Source organism: Anas acuta, chromosome 2 (assembly GCF_963932015.1).
Source record: "Anas acuta chromosome 2, bAnaAcu1.1, whole genome shotgun sequence".
NCBI classification, from domain to species: Eukaryota; Metazoa; Chordata; class Aves; order Anseriformes; family Anatidae; genus Anas; species Anas acuta.
Genome location: NC_088980.1, coordinates 38,735,477 through 38,760,651, shown reverse-complemented (window position 1 = coordinate 38,760,651; position 25,175 = coordinate 38,735,477). Strand labels below are relative to the sequence as shown.

General features: G+C 37.9%; 2 protein-coding genes across 4 annotated transcripts; one reads left to right on the top strand and one right to left on the bottom strand.

Moving 5' to 3' along the window:
* Window positions 1–8: 8 nt before the first annotated feature.
* On the top strand, window positions 9–5,191 carry PP2D1 (protein phosphatase 2C like domain containing 1). The gene is made up of 2 exons (XM_068674341.1): window positions 9–1,060; window positions 3,794–5,191. The coding sequence occupies exons 1-2, from the start codon at window positions 52–54 to the stop codon at window positions 5,035–5,037; spliced, it is 2,253 nt and encodes a 750-aa protein (XP_068530442.1). The 5' UTR covers window positions 9–51; the 3' UTR covers window positions 5,038–5,191.
* Window positions 5,192–5,221: 30 nt separating this feature from the next.
* Window positions 5,222–25,036, bottom strand: RAB5A (RAB5A, member RAS oncogene family). 3 transcript variants are annotated; one of them, XM_068674349.1, is made up of 7 exons: window positions 20,926–21,182; window positions 16,923–16,997; window positions 15,232–15,481; window positions 11,887–12,038; window positions 10,877–10,999; window positions 8,608–8,701; window positions 5,222–6,697 (listed from the first exon to the last, which is right to left on the bottom strand). In XM_068674349.1, exons 3-7 carry the CDS (start codon window positions 15,392–15,394, stop codon window positions 6,582–6,584), a joined length of 648 nt encoding a protein of 215 aa, XP_068530450.1. In that variant the 5' UTR covers window positions 15,395–15,481; window positions 16,923–16,997; window positions 20,926–21,182; the 3' UTR covers window positions 5,222–6,581. The 3 variants fall into 3 exon arrangements, with proteins under 3 accessions (XP_068530450.1, XP_068530451.1, XP_068530449.1); XM_068674350.1 differs by lacking the exons at window positions 16,923–16,997; window positions 20,926–21,182 and adding an exon at window positions 24,888–25,036; XM_068674348.1 differs by lacking the exon at window positions 16,923–16,997 and having other exon boundaries at window positions 20,926–21,181.
* Between the last annotated feature and the right edge of the window lie 139 nt (window positions 25,037–25,175).

Below are 25,175 nucleotides of genomic sequence, written 5' to 3'. Positions count from 1 at the left end.
ACCTAATATCAGAGTGAAAATTCATTGCATATTGAACTCTTATAGAATGACATGGAAGAAAAATCACAAGACAAATCAAACCCATCTCATTTTGAACTTTGCACAGATGAGGAGGATCATCTGGAGGAGGTCACAATTGCACCTGAGAATGAAGATGCCGAGTGTATTTCAGTATTTTGCTCAGCATGTCAACAAGCAGTATATCCGCACCATCTTTTTTACCATAATAAAAAACACAAAGCCCTAACTTTGCTGGGCTACAATAGCTCACAAACAGAGACGGACAATGAAACACTTCTAGCTCAGAGACAGAAGCTAATTTCAACATTGACCAAGCTTCCTAAATATTCTGAAAGACATAGGCAGAAGATTGATTATTCATTTGAGTTCCTTATCAATGATCACACTCCTACAACATATTGTGATCTCAACACCAGTCCTAGTATTCTTAAAAAAATAAAAAATTCTTCAATAAAAGCATTATCAGTTTGCCAAGATAAAAATTCCACATGGCAGGGAGACATGGAAGACAGATTTTTTGTAGTGGACAACTACGGAAATAGGTCAGATACGTGTTTTCTGGGGCTAGTCGATGGCTATCATGGTGTGACAGCTGCAGAAATGGTTGCAGCAGAGCTTCCACTTTTATTTCTTGATCAGCTTGCTCAAACAGATTCTTCCTACAAAAAGACTGAAGAGGAACAGCAAATTCTGAATTCTTTTGCCACAGTAATTGAGGCAGACTACAAGAAAAAGGAGATGACTTTTTCTGATAAACAGGACAACGATGAGACCAACAAGACCAATAATTACGAATGGATTCACAAAGCATACGCAAAGTCCTTCTGGAGAATGGACAGACTTTTACGACTAGGAAGGAATGAAGTTTCCAAAGTTCGCTGGAGCGGCTGCTCAGCTGTTACCTGTTTGATAGAAAGACTCCCCAGTGAAAATACAGACGGTAATGAAGAAGAAAGAACACACTTTGAAAACAGAGCACATAGTCCACTAACCAGGACAGCTGAGGATGTTGCTGGGTTACTGCACATTGCTAACATAGGTATGTACATCTCACATTGGATTTTTTTTTCTCCACCCAATAAAGAGAGAAAAACAAGCTAATTCAGAGGTTTACTGGCAGTAAGGATTTGGAAATACAAAGGCTGCAATTGCTTTAACTTGACAGTGTGAAGGAGGCACAATAAATTCCCTTGTAATTGATACCAGCATCAGACAGTAAGTACCAACCTTATTGGATGAGAACCCTTAAGATGATATTTGAGTTAAGGTGGTAAATTTACTAACATGAAAGACAATTAGGAAATGCTGCATATTATGCAAGTGATCTGTGTAAAAGTAGTAATTTTTATTTTTTTAAAGTCAATAGGAGGCTTAAGATTTCATCATTTTAGGGCAGGCAATCATGAACTTTATTCTAGATCTGATAAATTCCTCATGTCACTGGAACATGCTTAAAATGTTTTCTGTTCTTTTCAGTCAGACTTAAGCGCCACTATATATTGCCACAAAGATTAACAGGAAAGTGACAATGTTTTGAGATGCTTCTTTTCTTCAGGAGGTGAAAAAATCCACATTTGGATAAAACTGATCCCGTATTTAAAATATATAGCAAATATATGCTATTCTCCACAAATCTATGGAATGCTATAAAACAACTTGAACCTGCACTGACACTGAAATATGTAACTGCAGTTGACCCCCCTTTCCTCATTTCTCCTAACACTTGTTGCTATATCCATACTTTCTCTACCTTCAACAAGCATTTTTTGCTGTCACCTGCATTTCACTGTTACTTGTTAATAAAACTGTAATCTAGTACCAGATCACATTCCTGCAGGAGATGCAATCCTACCTTTAACCGAGTACAGCAGCAACTCAGACAAAAGTTGTAATGTTTTCAGATTTAACAAATGCATGTTTTCATACCAAGGAAAACACTTCCCTCCCCCCCCCCTTTTTCTTTCAATAAGCTTGAGACATAGGATGAACGTTAAGAAAAATTATTAGAGAATTTTCCCAACTTAAGTTTTCCAGTTGTAATTACCTGCCTGCATCCTGCCCTCCCAGGTGAAATTTTATGCTGGCCTCATTTAAAGATGCTGTAAGCTCAAGCCCTGTAAATGAGGTAAGGCATTAAATTGATCAGAGATGCTTCAAACCTTTTTGAACCACTTCTAAATATATATTCATTTAAACTAATACATTAATTTCCCACCTGATTCATTACATTGAAGAAAAAAAGATTTGCATAAGCTTCATTTTTCACCCCAGGAATGTGTTCTTACAGCAGCATAAACACGTTCCTTCAGAAACAGATGAGGAACTGAAGAGAACGATCAGATACGCAGAGCAGAAGATGGCAGCATTGCTTTATTTCATACCATATAAATAGGTCAGCTGGTTCTTGTTGACTTTTCTGCCCTGTCTCTGGTTTGCAGATGAACTTGCAGCATCCAAAAGCAAACTAGATTTTACTCTTCCTTGCAAACTGTTTCACATATTACACCCTTTGTTAGGGTTTCAGCTGGGGGTCTTATTCTGAGGGATCAAAGGAAGTTTTAGACAATCAACTCGCTCTCCATGGAAATCACAGTAAGGGGGATAGAACAAGAATATATTCACACTGCAGATAACTTAAGATATTTATATTATATAATCAATAAAAAAAGATATTCTTCAGTTCAATGCTGTGAATCACCTTCTAGAGAATCTGCCTTCACATGAACTATACTTGGAGCCGTCCCCTACACTAGATAACACCAATACTTCCCAAAAAATGCAACTGTTTAAGTACTGCCTACTTACAAACACTTTTCGAAGTAGATCTGTGCCCTATTCTAGTCAGAAAATATTAATTACACCATTTAAATGAACATACTGTAGCCAGCTTAGCATCTGCAAAGCAACCATCCCACTCAAGTTCTCTTTAACACATCATTTTTACCCTTATGCCAAGGCATGGGAGTAGACCAGCAAATTCCCCACCACAAAAATGGTCTCCTCCCAGTGAGGCCACAGGAGATCTCAAATACTGCCTTTTCAGAGATGCTTTCCTTTATGCTCTGCATTCAAGACCAATGAGGCTAGTCACCTGCAGTGTTGTGATTTGCAACACTTTTCCCACTCCCACCCTTTGGATTTCATGAGTGTTGAGAGAAAGGTAAAGTACCTATTCCTGCTAAAGGAAATAAATTAGTCTAAGACAACTGCAAGAACTCCTGCTCCCTTAGGTTCCCTATGCAAGGAATAGATTTAAGGCATGTTAGTAAACTGTAAATCCTAAATAACATCCAAATTATTTTTCAGGTACTAGAAACTATGTATTGCTAAACATAACCTGAACCTTTTTGATGGGTTAGTTCAGATGAAGTATTTAGAGAGCACACAATCTCCTAGAAGAGTATTTGAGAAAGAGCACTAGACATCATCCATATGCACACTGGCTTAAACACCAATCAAGGTACAACATTTCCATCAGACTACTTTAGGCTGAATGAAATGTCAGATTCCTCGCAGAAGGTTAGCTGTAGTCAAAGAACAAGGATCTGGTATAGCCTTATGGATACTGGGAGAAAGACACCATAGAAAACCTTGCTGTAAAACGGAACTGGATTAATTAATAGTCATATTGCTACCTATGATTGTAGAAATAGAACAATCTCAGCTTTTTTTTTTCCTCCCTCCCCTAGTCCTTAGCAAAATAGTAATCATTGATGTAACAGCATCAAAAAAACAGTGTGCTATAACTCAAAGTTATTTATTTCACTTTTAGGGAATGTACATGCAGTTTTATGTAAAAATGGCAAGAGTTATTGCCTCTCAGAAGATCACAGCACTTCTAATGTACGTGAGAGAAAACGCATACTTCGGAACGGTGGAAACATCAGCACTAATGAACCAGATGGATTAGTAGAGGGTCACCTTAAAACTACAAGGGGTCTTGGACACCATGGAGATCCAGTACTGAAAAAATCTGTTATACCTGTACCTCACAGCATCTCTGTCCCTATTGATAATACTTGCCAATTTCTTGTTTTAGCTTCTAATGGGCTTTGGGAGGTTTTGGATTACAATCAAGTATGTGCAGTAACACTAAAAACATTCACTCGTTATTTGAGAATGTATGAAAATGTTCACCAAAACGGGGCCTCTCTGTATAAATGTCAGTATTTGATGACCTTCTCTGAAGAGGGCTTAAACCACTCTGAGGCTACTAATGGTCTGCAAGATGGAATAGAGATGCTGTACTCCAATATTTTTCCTAGTGGCTCAAAAGGCAACTTCACACAAAGCAAGCCAAAATGTTCTAGGAGTAGCTATTTGCAAAGTGAAGACAAAGTTCCTAAGGAAACCAATGACCACAAAAAACAAGCTGATCCAGAGCTGTCTCTCTTCAGTAATGATGAAAAAGGTCAACTGAACAGAGGGATAAAACAGTCTGATATTACACAAGGTGACTCTGAAGAACTGACACAGTCAGAGGACAGAAAAATTTGTCAATATAAGAGTTTTCAGCCATGGTCACAGAACACAGCTCAAGAAGAAACAGACACTGACACTTTTTGTGCAAACAGTTCAAGTCACATCCATAAACAGCTGCAAAAGAATGCACTGACAATAGGATCTACAGACATGGAAGAGCCTCAGAAAGATACAGAAGCACACCTATCTAATTATGACTCATGCCCACACCTGGCAGAAAAAATGGACTCCAAGATACTCTGTGATGAACCTGCAAGTTATACCAGCCAGCAACTGTTGAAGACCACGTTGCCAGTGGATTGTAAAGCACCAACAGATTTTGAACAGGACACAAAAATGTACCTGTCTGATTGTGAATCACAAGCTGCAGGAAGAGGCTGGGTCGCCTCTGAGAGGCTCTATGAGAAAGCAGCAAGCTACATCAGTGAACAACTGGTAAAGACTGCATTAGCTGCAGGTTCAAGAGATAATATTACTATTCTGATTGTACTTCTAAGTGGATGTGATAAGATACCTAACTACCTCAACGTTTGAAAATTTATCATACGGTAAGTGGAGTTCCACAGTACATACAGCACAAGCTTACATTTAGCTGAGCCACGAAGTTACACAAAATCATCTTAACTGCTGACCAGGGAAGTTAATCATACATCTTCTCTCAAACTCTATGAATGCAATAAAAACTTCTGAAATTCACGGTAAAAGAGAGTAATCACAATTTCTTTTTTAACCACTTTATTCAAACCTGAGCACCTCAATATAAAACTAAACACTGGTGAACTGTCATTTTCCTTGCTAAACCCAGATTACTGCAAATTTAAAATCTGCACAAGTAAGTTTCTGCTATCAGTTCAACATTTAAATAGACTAATTCATCTCTTCTGACACACTTGGTAGATTTCATATAATGAAAATAACTAAAAGAATTAGTGCAATATACTGGACAGATCAAAATAAAATGTACTTTGGAAAACAAAGTTGCAAAGTTCATTACTGACAGACAGCAGTACTTATGTTACAGATACAGGAGCATCATTTATTACTGTTCTAGCCATAAAGGAAGAACTTAGAACCCCCTTTGATTAGAGAGGAAAAAAGTTAGCTTTAAGTAACTGTACATTCTGTATACCTTTAAGCAACTCTTAAATATTACAGAAAGTATTAAACAAATGTAGACTACAATGCAGAGTACCTATTTACAGTACATTAATATCCAAATTCAAAATCAAGTTGAATGTCCATAATTGTTAGTGCACTATTTTTTCCTTAGGGGAAAAACAAACTGTAATGGCCAGCAATGATCAAAACAAGAAAGAAGTCACAGACACCAAGTTTGTTGTGGTTTTACTTGAAGAGCTCTTTACAGTTTGCAAAGGAAAAAAAAATCCTATGTTGCAAAGTTGAATTTACTGGTTTGTACCTTCTGAACAGATTAGAAATGAAGTTAAACTTGATTTATCACTATTCGCTTTAGACAACTAACTGGGTTGATATAATTTACATACAGTGTACCAACTAAAACTCCACTTTCCTGCAAGCATAGGGTTCTTAAAATTGTTAATGCAAGTATTTGTAATTAAATTATTAAACTATGGAATGTATAACTAAAACAGTAGATACCTGCAGAAACAACTGGTTGCATCAATACTGTGAATAAGTTTAATTTTTAGACCCTGTTTCTAAAACTGTTTTAAAGCACAATTGAGAATTATGAAAAGATCAAATTCTATTCATTTTAACAGTAATCAGTATTGAAGCTACAGGAACTGGCCAATTAGGTCCATCGAAAGTAGTTCTTCTATATCCCTACTGGTGAGTGATTTTTAAAACCTTTCAACTGAAGGAAGTTTATTCCGCTTCCATCACTCCTCTACTGCTGAAACATTACAGACAGTGGCAGATACATGCATGTTAAAATTTTAGGTCAAAAGGAAATTCTGTATCATAAACTTGACTATTATTGTAAGTCTCTTCGCTGTTTGGAAGCTGTATTGGGCCAGGTTAAGCACTCCAATTCCATGGTTATTAACAGTTAGGAAGCAGAAGAATATTCAGAACAGTTTAGAGCAATTGATGTTTTAGTTACTACAACATTGACTCTTGGGTTGTTGTGTGGGTTCAGTAAGGTCTACTCCTCTTCCTCGGGCAGAGTTGGCTCCTGTACTCTGTGGTTCATTCTTTGGCAATTTTTTTGCTATAAAATCAACAAGAAATAATAGGTAAAACTGAGATTGTTCTGATGTTAAATCACTTGAGTACACAAATAATCAGCACTTTATTACTCTATAAGCATATCAATATAATCACTATAAAATCTGATTTGATTCAGCATTTTGGTAATAAAAGAAGTTAAGACACTTAACTTCTTAATGATTAACTACCTTATCTGAGATTTAGAAGTGAAATGCTTTAGTACCTTGAGCAGTAAAAAGTATTTGCCCAGGTATGCAATGCCAGTAAACAATGACTCTTGCTTTAAGATCAGGATGTTAGGGCTAAAAGATACAGAAAGACTGAAAAGGGGTAAAACAGACAGAAATTGGTCAACCTACTGTCCAGCTAACTAGACAGAGTAAGTATTGCTTACAACGTATGAAGTAATCCTCAGCACTAGACCAAGTTATGTTCTCTCTTCCCCTGATACGCGCCCCCCCCCCCCAAGCTCTACCCTATCTTCTGTTCTTAGGAGTCAGTTGACTGTGCCAACTTCTTTTCTGTCCTTGTAGCTCAAGTGCACCTTCCCGATCAGTCATGAAAAATATCACTGACAAGCACTACCCTTATGAGCAGCAGGCCTTTCTAGCTTTCTGTCAGAAAATTGCTAAGTTTTACTTAAGAGGACTTAAATGGGGCTATTTTGCCCATGTTATCAGGACCCAATCACCATCCCTGTTCTATAATTTGGCTGTGGCCAGCTTTTTAAAGAACAACTTTTTCCTAAAACGAATGAAATACAACTATAAGAATGGGCAGCAAGAATAAAGTTAGCACATCAAGTGAGATAAACTCAGTTGACAGAACACAAAAGTTCATGTGATATTAAGCTGCAGAGACAGTATGCAGACATTGCATCAGTAGAAAAATGCCTTCACAACACAGCAGCATTAGATTCCAGCTTCCAGATTCAATTATCACTGTCTCATAAGAGGTATGTTACTCTAAGTTCCACTCCTTCACAAGGCAGCTGCACAAACTGTAACATTACAAGGCACATTTATATATTTGCTCTTACATTCCTATACTAATTTGATAAACAAATCCTAAGTACATTTTATGATTAAGATGAAGTATTTGAAACTTTCAGTGGTTAAGTATACCACGAGAAAGGCATACTTGGCTTTCTTTTTTGTCTGCAGTTGCAACTACAGCTTAATTTTGCTCAAATTTGAAGCAGTACCATCAATTGTGGAGTCAAGACAGTTATATGAATCTTGCTGACAGAATTAAAGTTATTGTAACATTGCTTAGCTATTACAAGTTAATCCAAATGTTTAGGTGCTTGACAGAAGACCTCTGCAAACATAGAATCATAGAATATCCTGAGTTGGAAGGGACCCTTAAGGATCATCAAGTCCAACTCTTGACACCGCACAGGTCTACCCAAGTTCAGACCATGTGACTAAGTGCACGGTCCAATCTCTTCTTAAATTCAGTCAGGCTCGGTGCAGTGACCACTTCCCTGGGGAGCCTATTCCAGTGTGCAACCACTCTCTCTGTGAAGAACCCCCTCCTGATGTCAAGCCTAAACTTCCCCTGCCTCAGCTTAACCCCGTTCCCGCGGGTCCTGTCGCTGGTGTTAATGGAGAAAAGGTCTCCTGCCTCTCGACACCCCCTTACGAGGAAGTTGTAGACTGCGATGAGGTCTCCCCTCAGCCTCCTCTTCTCCAGGCTGAACAGGCCCAGTACATGGCCATTCAAGTACATTTACTTGAACATGCTTCAAGTAAATTTTTCTGACTTGTCAGCATCATAAAGGAGCTGAAGGGGACTAAGGAAACTTCAGTAACACAAAAAAAGATTTACATGGATGACTGAAGGAGCTTGTGAGTATACAAATCTCAAGAAAACAATTCCCTTAAATTCTCAGTATGTTCATAAACTCACCAATTGCCATAAATATTTCATTTACGTTCATAGATGTTTTGGCAGATGTCTCCATGAACAATAAACTGTTGTCATCTGCATAAGCCTGTGCTTCCTGAAAGATAAAATAAGAATCATAGAATAATAAAGTTTGAAAAAGACCTCCAAGATCCTGGTCCAACTGTCCCCCTGCCACCAATATTACCCACTAAACCATAAACCACGTCCCTTTCTTTAAACACCCCAAGGGACGGTGACACCACCACCTCCCTGGGAAACCTGTTCCAACCTCTCTCTCTCTGAGAAGAAATTTATCCTAATCTCCAGCCTGCACACCCCTCCCCTCCCCCCAGTGCAGCTTGAATACATTCCCTCTTGTCCTATCACTAGTTATTTGCGAGAAAAGGCTGAACCCAGCTTGCCACAACTTCCTTATCAGTGGATGTAGAAAGAATGCATTAGTTAATTTTAAAAATGAAACTCAGTTATTACACTGTACTTTTACTTCTAATAAGGGACAATTTCTATTCCATTTTGAAAGAAGGTTTGTTGAAACACGACAAATTTATTCATTAGCTACGAAGAAGTTATGACTCCATCAAGCAGTTAAGCATTTAGAAATGCAATCTTAAAAAAACCCTACTTGTCTTAAAAATATCCCAGACTAAACCATCACAAAACATAATACTAGCAGTATTTATTAAAAAGACAGCCCTGATTCAAGAAACTAGCTGTGATAGCAAGAATGAATAAGCTCTAAGATGGGCCATCAAATGTGAAGAAGTCTCTTATCACCCCTAGAAAAAACACAGTTTCTGAAGCATCTTGAATCTTTCAGCTGAGGCAGATTGATCAGAACAGTTTCATTAACCTGACAGAAATTCACTATAATAAAACAAGTTTGAAATGTCAAGTGTCTTGCCACGTTATCTTTCTCTAGTCTGATTTTCATCTACTCACTCTGTACTTCAGTTCCCTATTTGTGCCACTTCCTGTTAGCCAGTTCAACTATGAATCCCTAGCGTCTTTTCATTATGTAATTGCCTTTGAATTCATCAGGATATCTGTAAAAAGCCAAACTAGAATGCCTATGAAGAAAAAAGAAAAAAAAAAAACATCTGCAGGCTTCTATATTCAATTAAGTAAAATCTGCTAAGACCCAAGTAGCTGTATCTGAAGTAACACATTGACCAATACCTAGAAATCTGCATTGTGTCATGCAGTTAGAAAAGGCTATCAAGCCCATGAGAAGACGACGAATCCATATTAACAAAAAAACCCTAACATTCAAAAAACATTAAGAATGCAACTGTAAGAACAAAAAACAGTAAAGGTAGTTCTATGTTGGTAACTAAATTTGATTAATTTTTTTTTGGACTGTACACGTATATGATTTGTTTCATACCACAATTTTTCACTGATTTTTTCCATGACTCTGTCTTATGGTACAATTGACATGGAAGCATAAAATTAGAAAACCTAGATGTTAAACTCTGGCCAAAAAAAAACAAAACTAAAATTACTGCTAATCTTCATTAATAATAATTCTAAAGTTACAAAAGGATTCATTACTGTACACAGCAGTATCTCACACAATGACACCAAATAAGGATTAAAACAGTAAGAGAATTAATGACTAATAAATATGATCTTAAGAAAATTGGTTCAAATTCACCCAGCCATGAATAAAACAGAACATCTCTAGTGAGTTTTTATTTGCTTTGGAAGCCATTTCCCGATGGCTTAGTTAAACTTTTTAGAAAACAAATATGGAAGAGAGCACAGCTATAACAAAAAAAAAAAATACCATGGAAAGCACAATTAGAAGTTGAAACACTGCTTCAACGATACGCCTTAAACAAGTTAAGTGTGTTAATCACCTTTGTATCATACAATAATCAAAATTCCCCTGCTGACAAGCCAGAGAGAATTGGTTTGCATATAGGAGTTTGTTCCTAATCTCATCCATTGACACTCTAGTTACTGGTGATTTTAGATAGAAGGCAGGAGAATAGAAATTCAACTATCCCTTAAAGATATGTAGATAAATTAGTTATTCCTCAAAAATTAAACTTTACTTATTCAGAAGAAGTCTACTGGTACATATCACTCGTACAGAAATAGACTTTCCAATAGCATGTATAATTCAATTAGTCTCAGCTGATGCTTATATTTAACAGCATGACCTCCGTAACAACTAGTTAGCCTATGCAAATAAGCTTCTCAGTAGACTTATTTACTTTCCACTCCAACAAAATGCTATTTCTATAAACAGAAGTTACATACATACCTGAAAATCCACAGCTCTTTTGTTAGCTAGATCAGCTTTGTTTCCTGCTAAAGCTATTACAATGTTAGGACTTGCTTGTCGCTGAAGTTCCTTGACCCAATTTTTCGCTCTGGCAAAGGACTCCTGTAAATGATTGCAAAATGATGTAACTTGAGTATTATCATCCTTTTGTACTCACCCATTATCCTAATCTGTTATCTTTACTTCCAGCGAAATGCCAATGGATGCAAGGCTATCACCTTTGTCCAAATTGGCAAACTCCAATTTGCCAAGTCTAACACTTTTTTTTTTTTTTTTTTTAAAAAAAAGATACATTCCTAGCTTAGTTCTCAAATATGCTTAGATGGGACAATGCTGAAAAAGTAAGTAAAGATAGGAAGATTTATGTAGCCCAAGTAAGGAAAGACAGAAAATAGGAATTTTAATTTATTCTCTGAAAGAATCAAGTTTATGAATATATTTGAAGAGTCTCAAACATTTTCTAACTAATAAGCACTGGCTACTACAACATAAGGATGCCAGGTTTTTGAAGGTTTCATTTTTTTTTTTTTTTTTTTTTTTTTTAAGTCTTTTTACCAAAAGCAAATGAAGCGTATCTGATCTAAGTTCAGATAAAAAGAAATCAAATAATGTGAGGTTATGGTCTCAATGGTTTGTGCTGCCCTTCCAATCCTTACATATTACTTGCCAGAATAATACATTAAAACTTTTTCCACCATCACAAATAAATTGTCACTAGCATTGTGGTGAGTGTAACAGTTCGAGTCAGATGAAATGATGTAAAAGTGGGTTTAAAAAACCTCTGCAAGCGATTTTTTTTGATTTAAAAATGCTAGAAATGGTCTTTTGGCAAGAAAAATTTCCAGACACAATTTAACATTACATAGCCCAACATTACATGATCAACTGATACAGACAAGTCAGTTAAAAAAAACAAACAAACAAGGAAAGACAAACTAAAGACCACTGAACTTCCAGATCCCTCTCATACCTCTTTATATTGTACTTACCTCATTTGTAATGTCGTATACAACTATAGCTGCTTGTGCTCCTCTGTAGTACATGGGTGCTAAACTGTGATACCGCTCTTGCCCAGCTGTATCCCAGATTTCAAATTTTACCGTTGTATCATCAAGACACACAGTCTGTGTTAGAAAAGCAGCTACAAAAAAGATAGAGGTGCTGAAACCAGAAACCTGCTTCTATCTACATATTCATATAAAATTATATTACTCACAGAGATGCATCAGGCATGATTTCCTTGACAGTTCAAGCCTATTATTAAAATATAACAGGTCTGAAGCTGGTAGATTGGAACTGATCAACAGAGAACAGTTCCTTAAACAACCAGTCTTTCTTCACATTAAAGACATAAGAAAGCAATAATTGGAAAGATTTTTTTTCTAATAGTGAATCTGAGTAACCACGACTTCTCTCGTATCTACTAGTTATATTTCATCTTGATACAACAGACAGCACTCCTTCATGATATACTCCAACAGCTCAGATATTTACAGTTCTACACTCCATTTACATTATTTGAATAGCATGTTAAAGCCTTGATTTGCAGCTCCTGGCAACTCCACCTTTGCTAATGATTGTGGAAACAAATCACTTCTCAGAAGTCCTTGTTCGTAAAGCAGCCATACAGGTGCATTTTTCACCGAGCCACCTCAAGAACTGCTTTCAAAGCACAATTTTCACAGCCTTCAGTTTCAGGGAAACTTACATCCATTGCCACTACAGCTGAATATATCTGCATACCTAAAAGCTGCATCTATCGTTGCCCCTAAATAATGATCTTCTATTTACAGAAAACACTATATGATTGATACCAACTCCTCAAGCAGTTACTCCTAGCAGTGTTTTTCATTCAGATTACAGTTACATATTACAAATACAAGGGTGAATACACATATGCTACAGAAACCACATTAACAAAATTAAGCCAGTATCTCAACAAAACACTAAGGGAAGCCCCCCAGTTGGCAGGAATGCGGGATTCATCAGTGACCAAACTCAGTTTAAACCAAATGCCTGAAGTGGCACAGACCAACAGATGTTAGCCTGTCCTAATTATTCCAAGACATTGTAGCCTATGAACCACTCCTGAACTGCTGCAAGTTTTGACTAACTTATTACAGTAAAACAAAAGCAAGTCAACCTTGCTCCACAAAGGACACAGTAACTACCATAGCAAAGCTGACATGTCAGTGGTCAGATGTTCTTGCTTCAGGGGTATTAGCATCCACTGGAGATGAGCAAGCAGGTTGTAGAAGGGAAAGGTTTTGATGTTCCAATGTTAAATCACTAAATTTCTAAGGGCTAAATATCCAAGCACTGGTAAAACAGGCTCCGCTTGGTAGCTCCCCAAGCAGCCTAGAACAAGAAGACAGACCAAAAAAACACAAAACACTCTGCACTATACTAAGGGTTTCCTCCTCAACCAGCTTAAGGTTATATTTCTCCAAGACAGAGACAGGAATACTAAATGAGTGAAGTTTGACATTCTTGCAGATATTCTCTTCAACATAAGAATGTACTTACACTCCATAAATGAAGGGATATATTCAGGAAGAGAATTAAAACAACGGTTTTATTCTGGGCCACCCTCTTGCTTTTGTTGAAAGGAAGCTTTCAAACACCACAAAAAAAATTTAATTTCAGTAAACAAGGTACCTTTCTTCTGTATTGCAAGGCCATACTTAATTGATAATCAACCATGTTAAGGATGATAGACTTTCAAGATAATTAACATCAATACTTTTATCTTAAGCAACTAACAGGCACTGCTGCACTAGTCTGAAGTGGAGAAGTCCAGTTATCAAACATGACCACCGTCCAACATGTCTGCCTTGAACTGCACTCTTTCAGGAGTTCTTATTCAGACTCTTAATGCACATAATCCTCCCTTTGTTAAAAGCCCCTTCTGTATACAAAGAAAACTATGCCTAAAGCAAATACTGGCTACAGTTGCACAGCTTTCTCTACAGAAAACTTTCAGAATCCCAATGTTGATGCACTTAATATTTCTCAGCTGTATTATACAGCATTTCCTTGCTTCTGTTTAGCGCAGAAGAGGAACAAGTTAATATAAAATTACACTAACATGCACATATTTCAGCTTGGAGTTAAGTCTTCTTTAACCTTTGTATTGCTTTTAAACAGTTAAATAGAATGAGTTCTCTCTAATTCTACCAAGACTCTGAAACAAGAGAAAACAAAAAGGAGGTTAAAGTTAAACATTACTGAACTTTAACAATGAATTTCACTGAATTTAGTGTTGTTTATTTTTTCATTTTAAAAAAGCAGATAATAGTGAATTAGCTTGTCAATGTATCACTGGGAACGTTCTCTATATTATCACGTATCATATGTAATAATACATAAATCTACGACACTAACACCTATCCCAAAACCATTACAGTAAGTACAAAGACAAAAATGAGCATTAGTAAGGTGTTAAAGGAGAAAAAAGTGGTTCTCCATTTATGCTGACAGACATACAAAATAAATACATCTAACACCTAGAAACAGGGTAAAAAGGTGGTGTAGTGAGACTTAGCTTATCTTCACTTTTGTAAGCTTAGTAGATTTTTACATTTTGTCAACTGTTCATATGTAAAGACATGGATGACTGGAAGGGCTTGCCATAAATATAGTGAAACAACCTGATTCATGCAAGCAGCAGGAGGGGCTACAGGACAATACTGATCAATCCATATCTTGTTTTAGTCTGTATGCCATTATACTGTTTTAAGAACGTGTTTAAGTTTATTCAAGGAAGCTCAGTAAGCACAAACAATTTCAATACGCAAGCTGGCAGAAGAAAAAGGGGGGGGAAAATGAAAACGTGTCATAGTTAAACTGAATTTTTTTTTGACTTCTTACAGTCAACACTAAGTTTTTCTTATGTCACAAAACATAAAAATAGTATATTAAATCTCATGATTAATGACAAAGGAAGTGCATGCAGACATATAGCAAGTTCTCCCAATTCAAAAGCAGAGCCAGGCTGCATAAATACCACCACAACCTTTTGAAAAAAAATGCATACAGCATGAATAAAAGAGCCACATACACACCTACAAACAAAATTCAACATAAAGTCCACTTCTCAAAACTATGCAGTTCAAGCATGTTTACTTTCTCCACTTTGACATGCATGTTTCCTACAGCCTCGTGTCAACTAGTTTTCATCTTACTAAGTTACAGTTCTCAAACAGAGAGATGTAGGGCTCAGATTTGATCCTTGCTGTCAATGACCCATTCTCAAAGTGCCATTACATTCAAGGTTGTCAATGCCAAGAATATAAATTCAGTGTGAAATAAATAAAAAGGGTAAATTTTCTCACCTCCAATTGTACTTTCTTGAAACTCATGAAACTGTCCTTTTACAAAACGAAGCACCAAACTTGATTTACCAACTGCAGACTCTCCTAGAAGTACTAATTTGAATTGGCAAATTTTATTTCCAGCATTTGGCCCATTGGGTCTTGTTGCTCCTCGATTAGCCATGCCCAAACTAGAAAGAAGTCCTTTGTTTCAAGTTCTTGAAAGCAAGTCCAGGATTCAGAACTCAGAGGTGCTTCTGCTGGTAACAGCCTGGTTATGAAAAGACAGTGGGTGGTTAGCAAGCAAGAAAAATCTAATTCACCAATGCACCATGGATTACATATGATTTATTTTACTAATGCTAAGTAATACTCAGTAGTCAGTAGCAATAAAGAATGCAAAAAAAATTGAGGAGACTATGGAAATCACAATCACCGCATCAAGCTCTCTGCAAGTACACTTTATCAATTCATATTTATAATTTATAACAAATGCAATTTCCTTATATAATGCTTTGTACATCAAGATCTGTACTTTTTAATGCCTTTCCTAGTTAAAAATGTACTTTTAGAAGTAAAACCACAAAGCTTTGCACATGTAGAAAAATTTAGTCTTTTGACCACTAAGAAATCCAGATCACTTTGTGCAAGCCAGAGAAGTATCAAATGGTAATAAACTGAGATTTCCAGATCTAATTTCTACATCCTAGCCAATCGATACATGTAAGAGACCTTTGTTAAGAAGACGTGTTAACAGCGTATTCCTTAGTATATCTACTCTTCTTGTAAGTTTCTTCAAAAAAAATCACAATGTTTATTCATACGGACAAAGAAGCCTTTAGCCTCTGCTATTTTCACTTCCAAGCCAAAAACACATGGTTTTGCACACTTAATAGCGGAGATTAGTGTCTACATGTGAAAAGATTTAACATATGAAAGACTGGAATAGTATTTTCTATATTCCCTGTCTTCTTACTTCCCAAAACAAAATTCCAAGCAAATCTGCAGGAAGAATACCCAAGTGATAGTTACTCAACTCTCAGGAAAAAAAAAAAAGCTTGGCCTACAAGCCTAAAAACCCCTTGGCCTACAACTTTGTCCTACTGCAGATGGTTACATATTTGAATTAGATACACATGTTGAAGACACAGTTTTTCTAGCATCTAGGATACAAACAAGTTAGTTTGGAGCATATTCTCCAAGTGAAGAGAATGGTTTTAACACTGTAAAATGAAGCAAATTTACTACCTTTAAAAAAAGTCTTGCTCTTTCTTTGTTATGGTAAAGCTACTACAATTTGAACCAAGTAGTAGCCTTAATCGTTAGCTATCTTCCCATTTCAAAACATCAAGGACAGCTAAAATAATCCTATAGCAGGCAGCTGAGGATTCCAGTTTGCTATACACCTGCCTCAGACAATAAGCCCTCATTCTCCTTCCTAACTCTTCTTCTGTAAACTCAGGACAATTTCTGAACAGACTGCTTCACAGCTCTAGCAGAACTCCATCCTCCACTAAATACTCCCTTATACCCAAGTTTCACAAGCATTATGTAAGAAATCAAAGCATTATTTCTTCACTGACATAACATTAAAAATAAACTGATATATTATTTATCATTGTAAACAGAACTTGAATATAGGTCCTAAAACAAAATATTTTTCAACATCTTTAAGATGCTTCTGTTTGCTTATATTGTTCCTTTTCCCATACCTCGAAATAATTTAACTTCTTCCAGGTAGGATATTCCAATCTTGTATTCATCCCTGTCTGCCTTGTGTTTGTGACCTGTTTGACAGTTATGATATCCTTAAATCAACAGGTTTTTAATTTCAGTTGCACAACTTAACTATCTACTTTTAGATACAAGTTTTCTCAAACACACAGAAGCGTGCCACATTGAAAAATTTTACAGTAAGCAAAAAAAAAACCACTGCAAATTCCACCATTATTATTATTAACCCCTATAATTACACATTAAAATTTTGTCATTAAATTAGTATTAATATTTTAGAATACAAGAATTGGTCTAGTTATTTTCAAAACAGTATCAGACCTTTCATCCTCATAGCATTAAAAAAAATCATGCACAGCTGCTGTGTTGGTTCTCAAGCAAGATTTTTTTTCCAAGTTGTGGAGCAACTTGGATAAAAGCGGATCAGTAACAAGGAGTTAATCTCTCCCAAATTACGTACAAGAGGAAGCAGCAATGCATGGCCAACAAATAGGTAGCCCAGAATCCTGTTAGTGATTTGTTTATCCTTTCCTTTGGAAAAGTAATGAAGACAATTAAGTATTTTCTGTTTTAAAAATGAAACAACTGTTTGCACTGTAGCATTCTAGTATGTTTAGGTAACTATGAAAGAATTTTAAATCTTTACTCTTAATTTATGTTTTCTAGACTCTGGAGTATTAAGACATAAGGGCTAAATCCAGTGACCAACTATTTGTCTAACTGTTTATCTAATTTAACTATTTATCTTACACTTACAAAGCAGTTTTTACTACCCCTTGCGAAACTCTTTCAGGACCTAGAGATGAAACAAGTTGTCAATGCAAATACTGAATTCTTATGAATGTTCAACCAGAAATCTTCAAAGTTCACACACCTTTCCCCTCCCCTTTACAAGAAATCATTCTGGACACTCAGGTATTGTGCAAAAATAACCACTTGTCAAGCTGACAAGACATCACACTACTTCCAAGGCCATCAAGTCCTGAAAACATACTGCAAACATTCTTCATTCAATAGGTGCATCCATATGTCTAGTAACTTAACAATAAAACATACCTACCACAGTTGTACCACACAGTTTTTACGAGCTTAGGATAAAAAAATAAGACTAAAAATCTGACAGAGAATACCCAACTGCCATCAATAAATAAAAGTCACTATCATCTTCTATAGGAATGCATGGAAGTCATCATCTTTTAAAGTTTCAAATTATATTGAAATTGTTCAGTAAATTCAAAATCATCATAGAAACATGAAAAATGAGGAATACTTCCTTAATCTGAAGAGACGTGGCCCAGGTATGACACAGCCATTACAGAATGATGTTGAACTTTCTTTTTAGACTGGTGTGCTGAATGTACTAGGAAATAGGATGTAAAAGTAGACTTCAATACTACAGACCCTACATATGCTCCAAGTCTCAGGCCACACTTATTTTCCAGTTCTTTAAGTCATCTGTAAAATATTGGCTTTGGGAACCAAAAAAAAACACCATGCAGAAGACAGGAACACTACTTTCAGTACCCTACAAACACAAGTTTAATTCTTTTTTGACAAATTGCTTTCAAGGCAACTCTGAACACTTTCTTCAAGAGCTCAGCAGCTGTACCTATTTCTTACTCTTAGCTTGAGTCAAAGTCTCCAAGAAAAGATCCCACCAAACTGCCCCCATCCAGCCCTGCCCCTGCTAGCTTTGTGTATTGAGTAAATTTTGTAATCTACTGATGTGTTCGGAATATCTGAAAAAAGACAACCTTAAGACATTTTCATTCATCTACACAAAAAGATGCATATAACAGTTTTACTTCAACCAACCTCTTAAACTGGTACATATGGATGTGAAGAAGTTACTTTGATGTAAGAATCTGCTGAGGAAAATACTATGAAAATTTTTAAGTGTGTACGTCCTCATATGACTAGAAATGGAACAGATTGTCCTACTTATATGGAGTTTAATGCGAGAACTCCATCATATACTATCAGGCAAGGACCGTTTTGCAGTCATGGGTACTACAAATATATAGCTCCTTCTGGGGAGTAGGAACTTCCACTCTTCTCCTGAATATCCCCAGTGGGATAGCATCTCCGTGATGAAATGTCAGAATAATAAAGTTTACAGCATACGGTTAGGAACGTACTTCTGTTACCAAGTACTCCTACCAAGCAATTTACCAGATGCTTTGTACTCTCATCCCTTCAGAAATGTCTATTCTGCTAGGTAATCCTTCCTTGTTAATGATTTTTATTTATTGGAAGGAGAGAAGAATCGTAATTATATTCATAGAACTTCCCATAAAATTTCTTATGTTTGAGTCTGTGAGCAGAATTCCAGCAGTCCTAACCAGTATCTACAAACTCACAACTTAATGGAATAATTCACAGCCATTTAAGTGTTCATATCAGTGCCTATTTTAAACAACAAGAAAGCTGATAGAGACTAATAGAGAAGTATCAAAATAACACTTGTGTCAAAAGCCAACCTACTAAAGGGATTAAGACAGCTAACGCTGTTCCTACAATGAATGCGATTAAATGCATAACCAAACACAAAGACCACAAGAAAAAATGATAGATTTAAAACTGGAACATTCAACCACTTGAAAAGACTTCACATTTCAAAGCAAATAACATTTCTTATCATAAGTAATATTGTAGTAATTTCTAATTCATGAACAGAGGAAGATGGTGTAACAGGGAGTTTGCAGCCATTGTCTAATTTCTTTATAATGACTACCTTCACTGTTTTAAAAAAAACAATATCTAGATAAAGTTATTTATTAAGCACTCACACTAATAAAGTTTTCTATTATTCCCTTCTAGGGTTGACAAAATTAACATGGCATCTTACTGCAACGTTCAAGATAGCTGTGCATGTCACTATCTAAATATTTGTTGTATTTAAAACAGTTTATATTGAAACATAGTGAGACAGTAAAGTTACAGAACTGAACCAACACAGTCACTGCAAGAAGATCATGGCTTTCCAATTAGATGTAATAGCCATCTCATCAGTGCATATGAATGAAGTATTGTACTGATTGCTTTGTGATAAACTGGTTTATCATACAGGAAACATAAGCAACGATGACTGTATTATCATTGTTTCTAGTCACCTTACTTTAGCTAGGATTTACCTTTTACTGACATCTCTTATTACAGGATAAAAATATCATCTAGGTAGGCCATCTATCCTGCCTGCAACACTGAGAAATCACCACTGAATTAGAAAAAAATGAAGATGCCATGCTTTTTATTCAGTCTTAATAGTATGTGGAAGGAGCTCTGTAATTTCAGTTTACCTAGCAGTTCAGCCTGGGGATGGAAGACAGACTATGAAAGAGACAAAGGTAGGTAAAAAAAACATGGAAAACGTTGAGAGAATAATGGCCTTTTAAGGGCCTATTGTTTGGAGCAACATTTGGATAGTCCTTAAACAATTCAGCTCTCCTGGAAAACGCATAAGGGCAGAGGTGTGTCCCTGCACAATGCCTTCACCTCTAGCTCCAGCTAAGCCGCAGGCAGCGCACACGGCGTACACCAGGCCCGCCGGTGTCCCCGGGATGGCGACGCGCTGTCCTCGCCTTCCCACCTCACCCATCGCCCCCCTTCTCAGGCACAAGCGAAAGGGAAAGCGAGGGCCCTACCTCCCCACCTCCCGCCGCACTCCGCCCGAGGGCCTGGCGGGACACGACCCTGCCCTGGCAGGCAGCCCGCGGCCGAGGAGCCCCCTCCCCGCCCCTCGGGGCCCTGCCGCCGCCTCCCCTCCCCCGCGGCTCCCTCCCAGGCACGGGAATAAGGGGAAGTGGGAGAACCGGGGGCGCCATTTTGAGGCGGCGAGGCGCCTCCGACACAGCGGCCTGCGCTGCCCGCAGGCCCGCACCTCAGCGGCCCGGCCGCCCCGCGGCTCCTCAGGGCGGCGGGGGGGCGCCCTCAGAGCCCAGCCCAGCCCAGCCCAGCCCGGCCCGGCCTGCCCCACCTCACCCGGCCACACACGGCGTCTGTCCGTTCGCCCGTCCCTCTGTCTGTCTGTCCGGCCGGGCTGCAGCAGGAGGAGGGCGCGAGGAGGGCAGGGGGGAGGCGGCCCCGCGGTGGGGGCGAGGGGCGGGGGCGCAGCCGGGCCTCACCCAGAGGCCGCCGCCGACTTCCGCCGCCTCCTGCGCCCCGACCCAAACACCCGCACGCACACACACGCACACGTAGTTCCGCCGCCGCCTCCACGTCACGGCCCGCACGCCGCGTGCGCTTCCGCCTCCCTTTCCCCCTCCTCCCTCATTTTCTCGCCCCCTCCCCGCTCAGGGGCTGGGCACGCCCCGGCCCTGCCCCCCCCCCCGCCAGCGGGGCGTCCCTCAGCCCAACGGGGGATTCAGCTCCTCTAAAAGCCTCGCAGATCGCCTCAGTATCGAGCGCTAACGCAGCACGGCTCCCCTGCTAGCAGCAGACACGCCCTGCTCTACAAAGCACCGGGCATCGTCATCCACGTTCCGTGCCACTGAGGCGTCGTGGCAGCCCCACGTGCCTGTCCAGTGTCTAGCCCGAGAGGAATGTGGAAAGGTTAGGAGGTGATGCCTGTAGGAATGGCAAAAATGACTGGAAGACACCTGCCTCACAGCAGAAGAGGCGAAGACCTGCTGACCCCATAAAAGAGAAGGGTGTGGGTGGCGTGGTGCCACGCGTGGGACCGAGAAGTGGTCCATGTTAGAAGCAAAACAGCAGCAATAAATATTCATCAATCAATTATATTCAACGAAAGCCAACCATGAGATCTTGAAGGAAATTCAAAGCAGAACCCATAAGATGTTTAACATAAAAAATTGTACCCATGATTAAGTATCATTAAATGAAAGCTGCCCAGATAATCCATCACTGGAATATTGAATCAAAATTTGATACTGTTGTCCTCTTAAAATACACTTCAGTTCAACAACATGAGAAAAGGTTAGTTCCATCCTAGCCGGATCCAGCTTGCACAAAAACATCTTTAGATGAAAACAAATTAAAATATTACACAGTAAATCTTTAGAATGACATGAACTTAAATAGAATTTAGAGAGCAAATACTTACATGTATGTGGCTGCAGGTGCCTGCTGCATAACCCTATGACTGTAACACAGAGCTACAGTCTCCCTCCTCCTCTATGAAACTCCAAATCACTCACAGCTGGTTGAAACTGACAGCAGGAATTGCTGTCAACCAGCTGGTCAGAAAACAGCAGAGGTTCACCGTGAATGTGTGAAATAGAGGCAGGAGAGCATGCAGCAGTAATTAAATGAGTAAGTTTCATTTACCATATTTCAGGCTCAGTGAGTCCGTGAATGTTAGCAGTGAAGATGAGTTTCTTCTGTTGTAGTCTGGATTAATAGCCATGTAACAAAACGCCTGAAATCACCAGGATAGCCATTCCAGTGATCGTGTTTTCATATTTTATGTCATCTAGGGTCACATGTCATTGTTAAACTACTGAAGTGAGACTTTGGGAGATGTTAAAAAATATGTAAGTAGATCATGATTTCACCAGATGGAGTTCTGTATTTTTCAGCATTTCTCATAGAATTTAATAATATGTTCTGTTCAATCTCCTTGTATTTAAATCTAAATATAGATGTGTAATAATAAATGAGGCTGTCTTTAGAAGATGTGCATAATCTCTTTATTCTGTTTGAATTTTCTTCTTGGTTTCACTTCTCCATTTTTTTTCCCTTCATGCATCCATCTGTTCCAATATCCTCCTTTTTGTCTTTCCTCTATCACTATTTGTGTGCATTTTCTTTAATCATATCATCCATTGGTTTGGTCATATCATAGCATATAGAATGTGTGCAGCACACAAAAAGCCATATTTTTCTATCTGTAAATGAGTTGAATAAAAGCAAATAAACTGAAAGTAACCATGCACTAACAACAGCAAAGGATATCAGCACAGTTAGTGTCCATCAAGAGTTTCACAAAACTTAAAGCATTTTACATCAAGTTCTCTGGTCTTCAGAGACTTCAAAGAATTTACAAACTTAGAGAGTACTGTGATGGCCATCTCCATCAGGAGCACAGAATGGGAACTGTGTTGCAGAACTTTGGCTCTTTGTGCTTCATAAAGAAAGTGAAATACACATTTTATGTGGTTTCCATTCCTTTGTTTCAGCCAGTGCAAGATTGCACTGTACTGCGGGTATTAGATGTCAGCAAACATCCAAACATCCATAGCAGTAACGTTCAGATGACAAACACTATTTATCAAGAAGTACTTCTGTAGAAAGGAATATTTTTCAACTTTCTTTTAAAACAGTTCTCTGGAGATCAGATTTTTTTTTTTTTCCTTAACACAGGAGATGACAACTTCACACTGAAGCTAATTTGACTCAAGAAAGATTTAATCTTTTTTCCCTAAAAAGGAGTATATTTTTTTTTGTTAATTTGTTAGCTTGTCTTTAAAAATTATAGATCTTTCCTACCCTGCAGGTGTTCTTCCTACACACCAATTAACTTTCAATCTATGAAAGTATGAATGTGACACTGATTCCTAAAATAAGCAGAATTATAGGGAGAAGGGGCACCCGTTTTATCGGATACATCTGAATAAATTTTGAGTTCACGGTTTGTATCTACATAATGAACTTAAGAAAATACACGTTAAAAAACAAACAAACAAAAAAAAAAACACACTTAAAAAAATATCTTTCTCCTATTGTGTATCTACTCATAATTTACAGCATATTATGCAGAGAATGCGCTCAACCTGGCTTCTACCAGGATGAATCTTGAGTTAATTTCATATGAAAGCAAACTGTCTCCATATTCATCTAGTACTATTTTGGTTTCATTTTTGTTACCTCAAGGTTCACATTTTAAAGAACCTTGAATACGTTTCCTAACAGGGAATGAAAATATCTATGCACTTATTTCAACTTAATAGTTGGAGTTTCTTTTAGTGGTAGGAGGTGAAAGGGATGTACTCATCTCTACCTTTTTAGAAGCAAGTTTTCTATAGTATTGTCTCTTCTATAATAATTTATGATAGAAGCAGCTCCTGCAGATAAAAATGTTTTCCTGCTTTCATTGGCAACTGGTTGTATCTCTATGGAAAACAGTCAGCGAGGCATCATCCTCTTCCACAAATTGTCTAGCAAGAGCATTTTTAAGATCTGGTAAGATAGCTCAGCGAAGCATGTGTATTGCTAGTAGGTTTCAAATTGATTCATAGAAACCCTCATCTCTGTTGAAAAGCACAGGGGAACAAAACAGAAAAAGCTCTACTTGTTACTGCTTTCATATTGCCAGGTGCTGTTTTTTTGACTTTGATACAACCCACTCCAGCAGGGTTGAGTGGATTCTTTCAATTAGCAAGTGTGGCCACCTACTGGGGAAAAACACTAAAATAAAGTCACAAATAACAACGTACAAAGTGGTATACCTTGAGTACAGGAAAATAGCTAGGTAGAAATGCAACAAACAAGGCAATAAAAGTTTAAGTCCTGGCTTCAGCTTTATCTTATTCCCTCCCCTTGCCATATATTTTTTGTAATATTACACTGCTCTTCCTCTGAAGTAGTTTACTGGCAGCTTTGCCTATGCCAAATTAGTCCTTTCAATCGTATCAAATTTGTGCCTGATTTCTATCACCTGCAGTTTTGTTCACCTAACAATTTAGCCTTTCCAAGACAGAATTGTACCTGACAGAATAACAGGTCACAATCAAAGACATAGTCAATTGCGTTCTTTCACTTAATGGATTACAAATAATTACCATATTATTTGGCAGAAGCACTCTAAATTTAAAGGTAGCAACAAAAATGATTGAAGGAAGTATAAGTGAATGAAATGTTTTAAGAATGTGCTAAAGCTTATTTCCCAAATGGTTGCGTATATTCTATGTTAGTGGTTTCTATTCATGAAAAAGGGCACCAGCAATGGTCAGAGCTAAATAAGAGCCAAAGATAACGTATGTTACCTGGAGAAGATAACACTATTCTCACATGTGCAAGCTGATCACACTGAGGGCATGTAATGCTGATGTCCCTGACCATTGGAGCAGGTTGTCAGCTGTCCCCGATGTCTGGCTGGGGGCTCACCAGAGAGCAGTCACTGCTGGCCTCCAATCTTGAGCTTGTAGGGCAGGCTCCAGAGAGCTCAGCAGTCATTGAGCCACCTTCCTGTAAAATCCTTGTCAAACAAATGTTAGAGCTGGGACTAAAATGGCAACAGCTGGCAATGTTTGTTAATTAATTATGGGTAAGGT

Coding starts and splice junctions, on each gene's coding strand:
- PP2D1 (XM_068674341.1), top strand. CDS start 52: ATGGAAGAAAAATCACAAGACAAATCAAACCCATCTCATTTTGAACTT. Junction 1,061..3,793: donor ACTGCACATTGCTAACATAG/GTATGTACATCT, acceptor TTTCACTTTTAG/GGAATGTACATGCAGTTTTA.
- RAB5A (XM_068674350.1), bottom strand. CDS start 15,394: ATGGCTAATCGAGGAGCAACAAGACCCAATGGGCCAAATGCTGGAAAT. Junction 11,000..11,886: donor TATACGACATTACAAATGAG/GTAAGTACAATA, acceptor AATCATTTACAG/GAGTCCTTTGCCAGAGCGAA. Junction 6,698..8,607: donor TGAAATATTTATGGCAATTG/GTGAGTTTATGA, acceptor TTGATTTTATAG/CAAAAAAATTGCCAAAGAAT.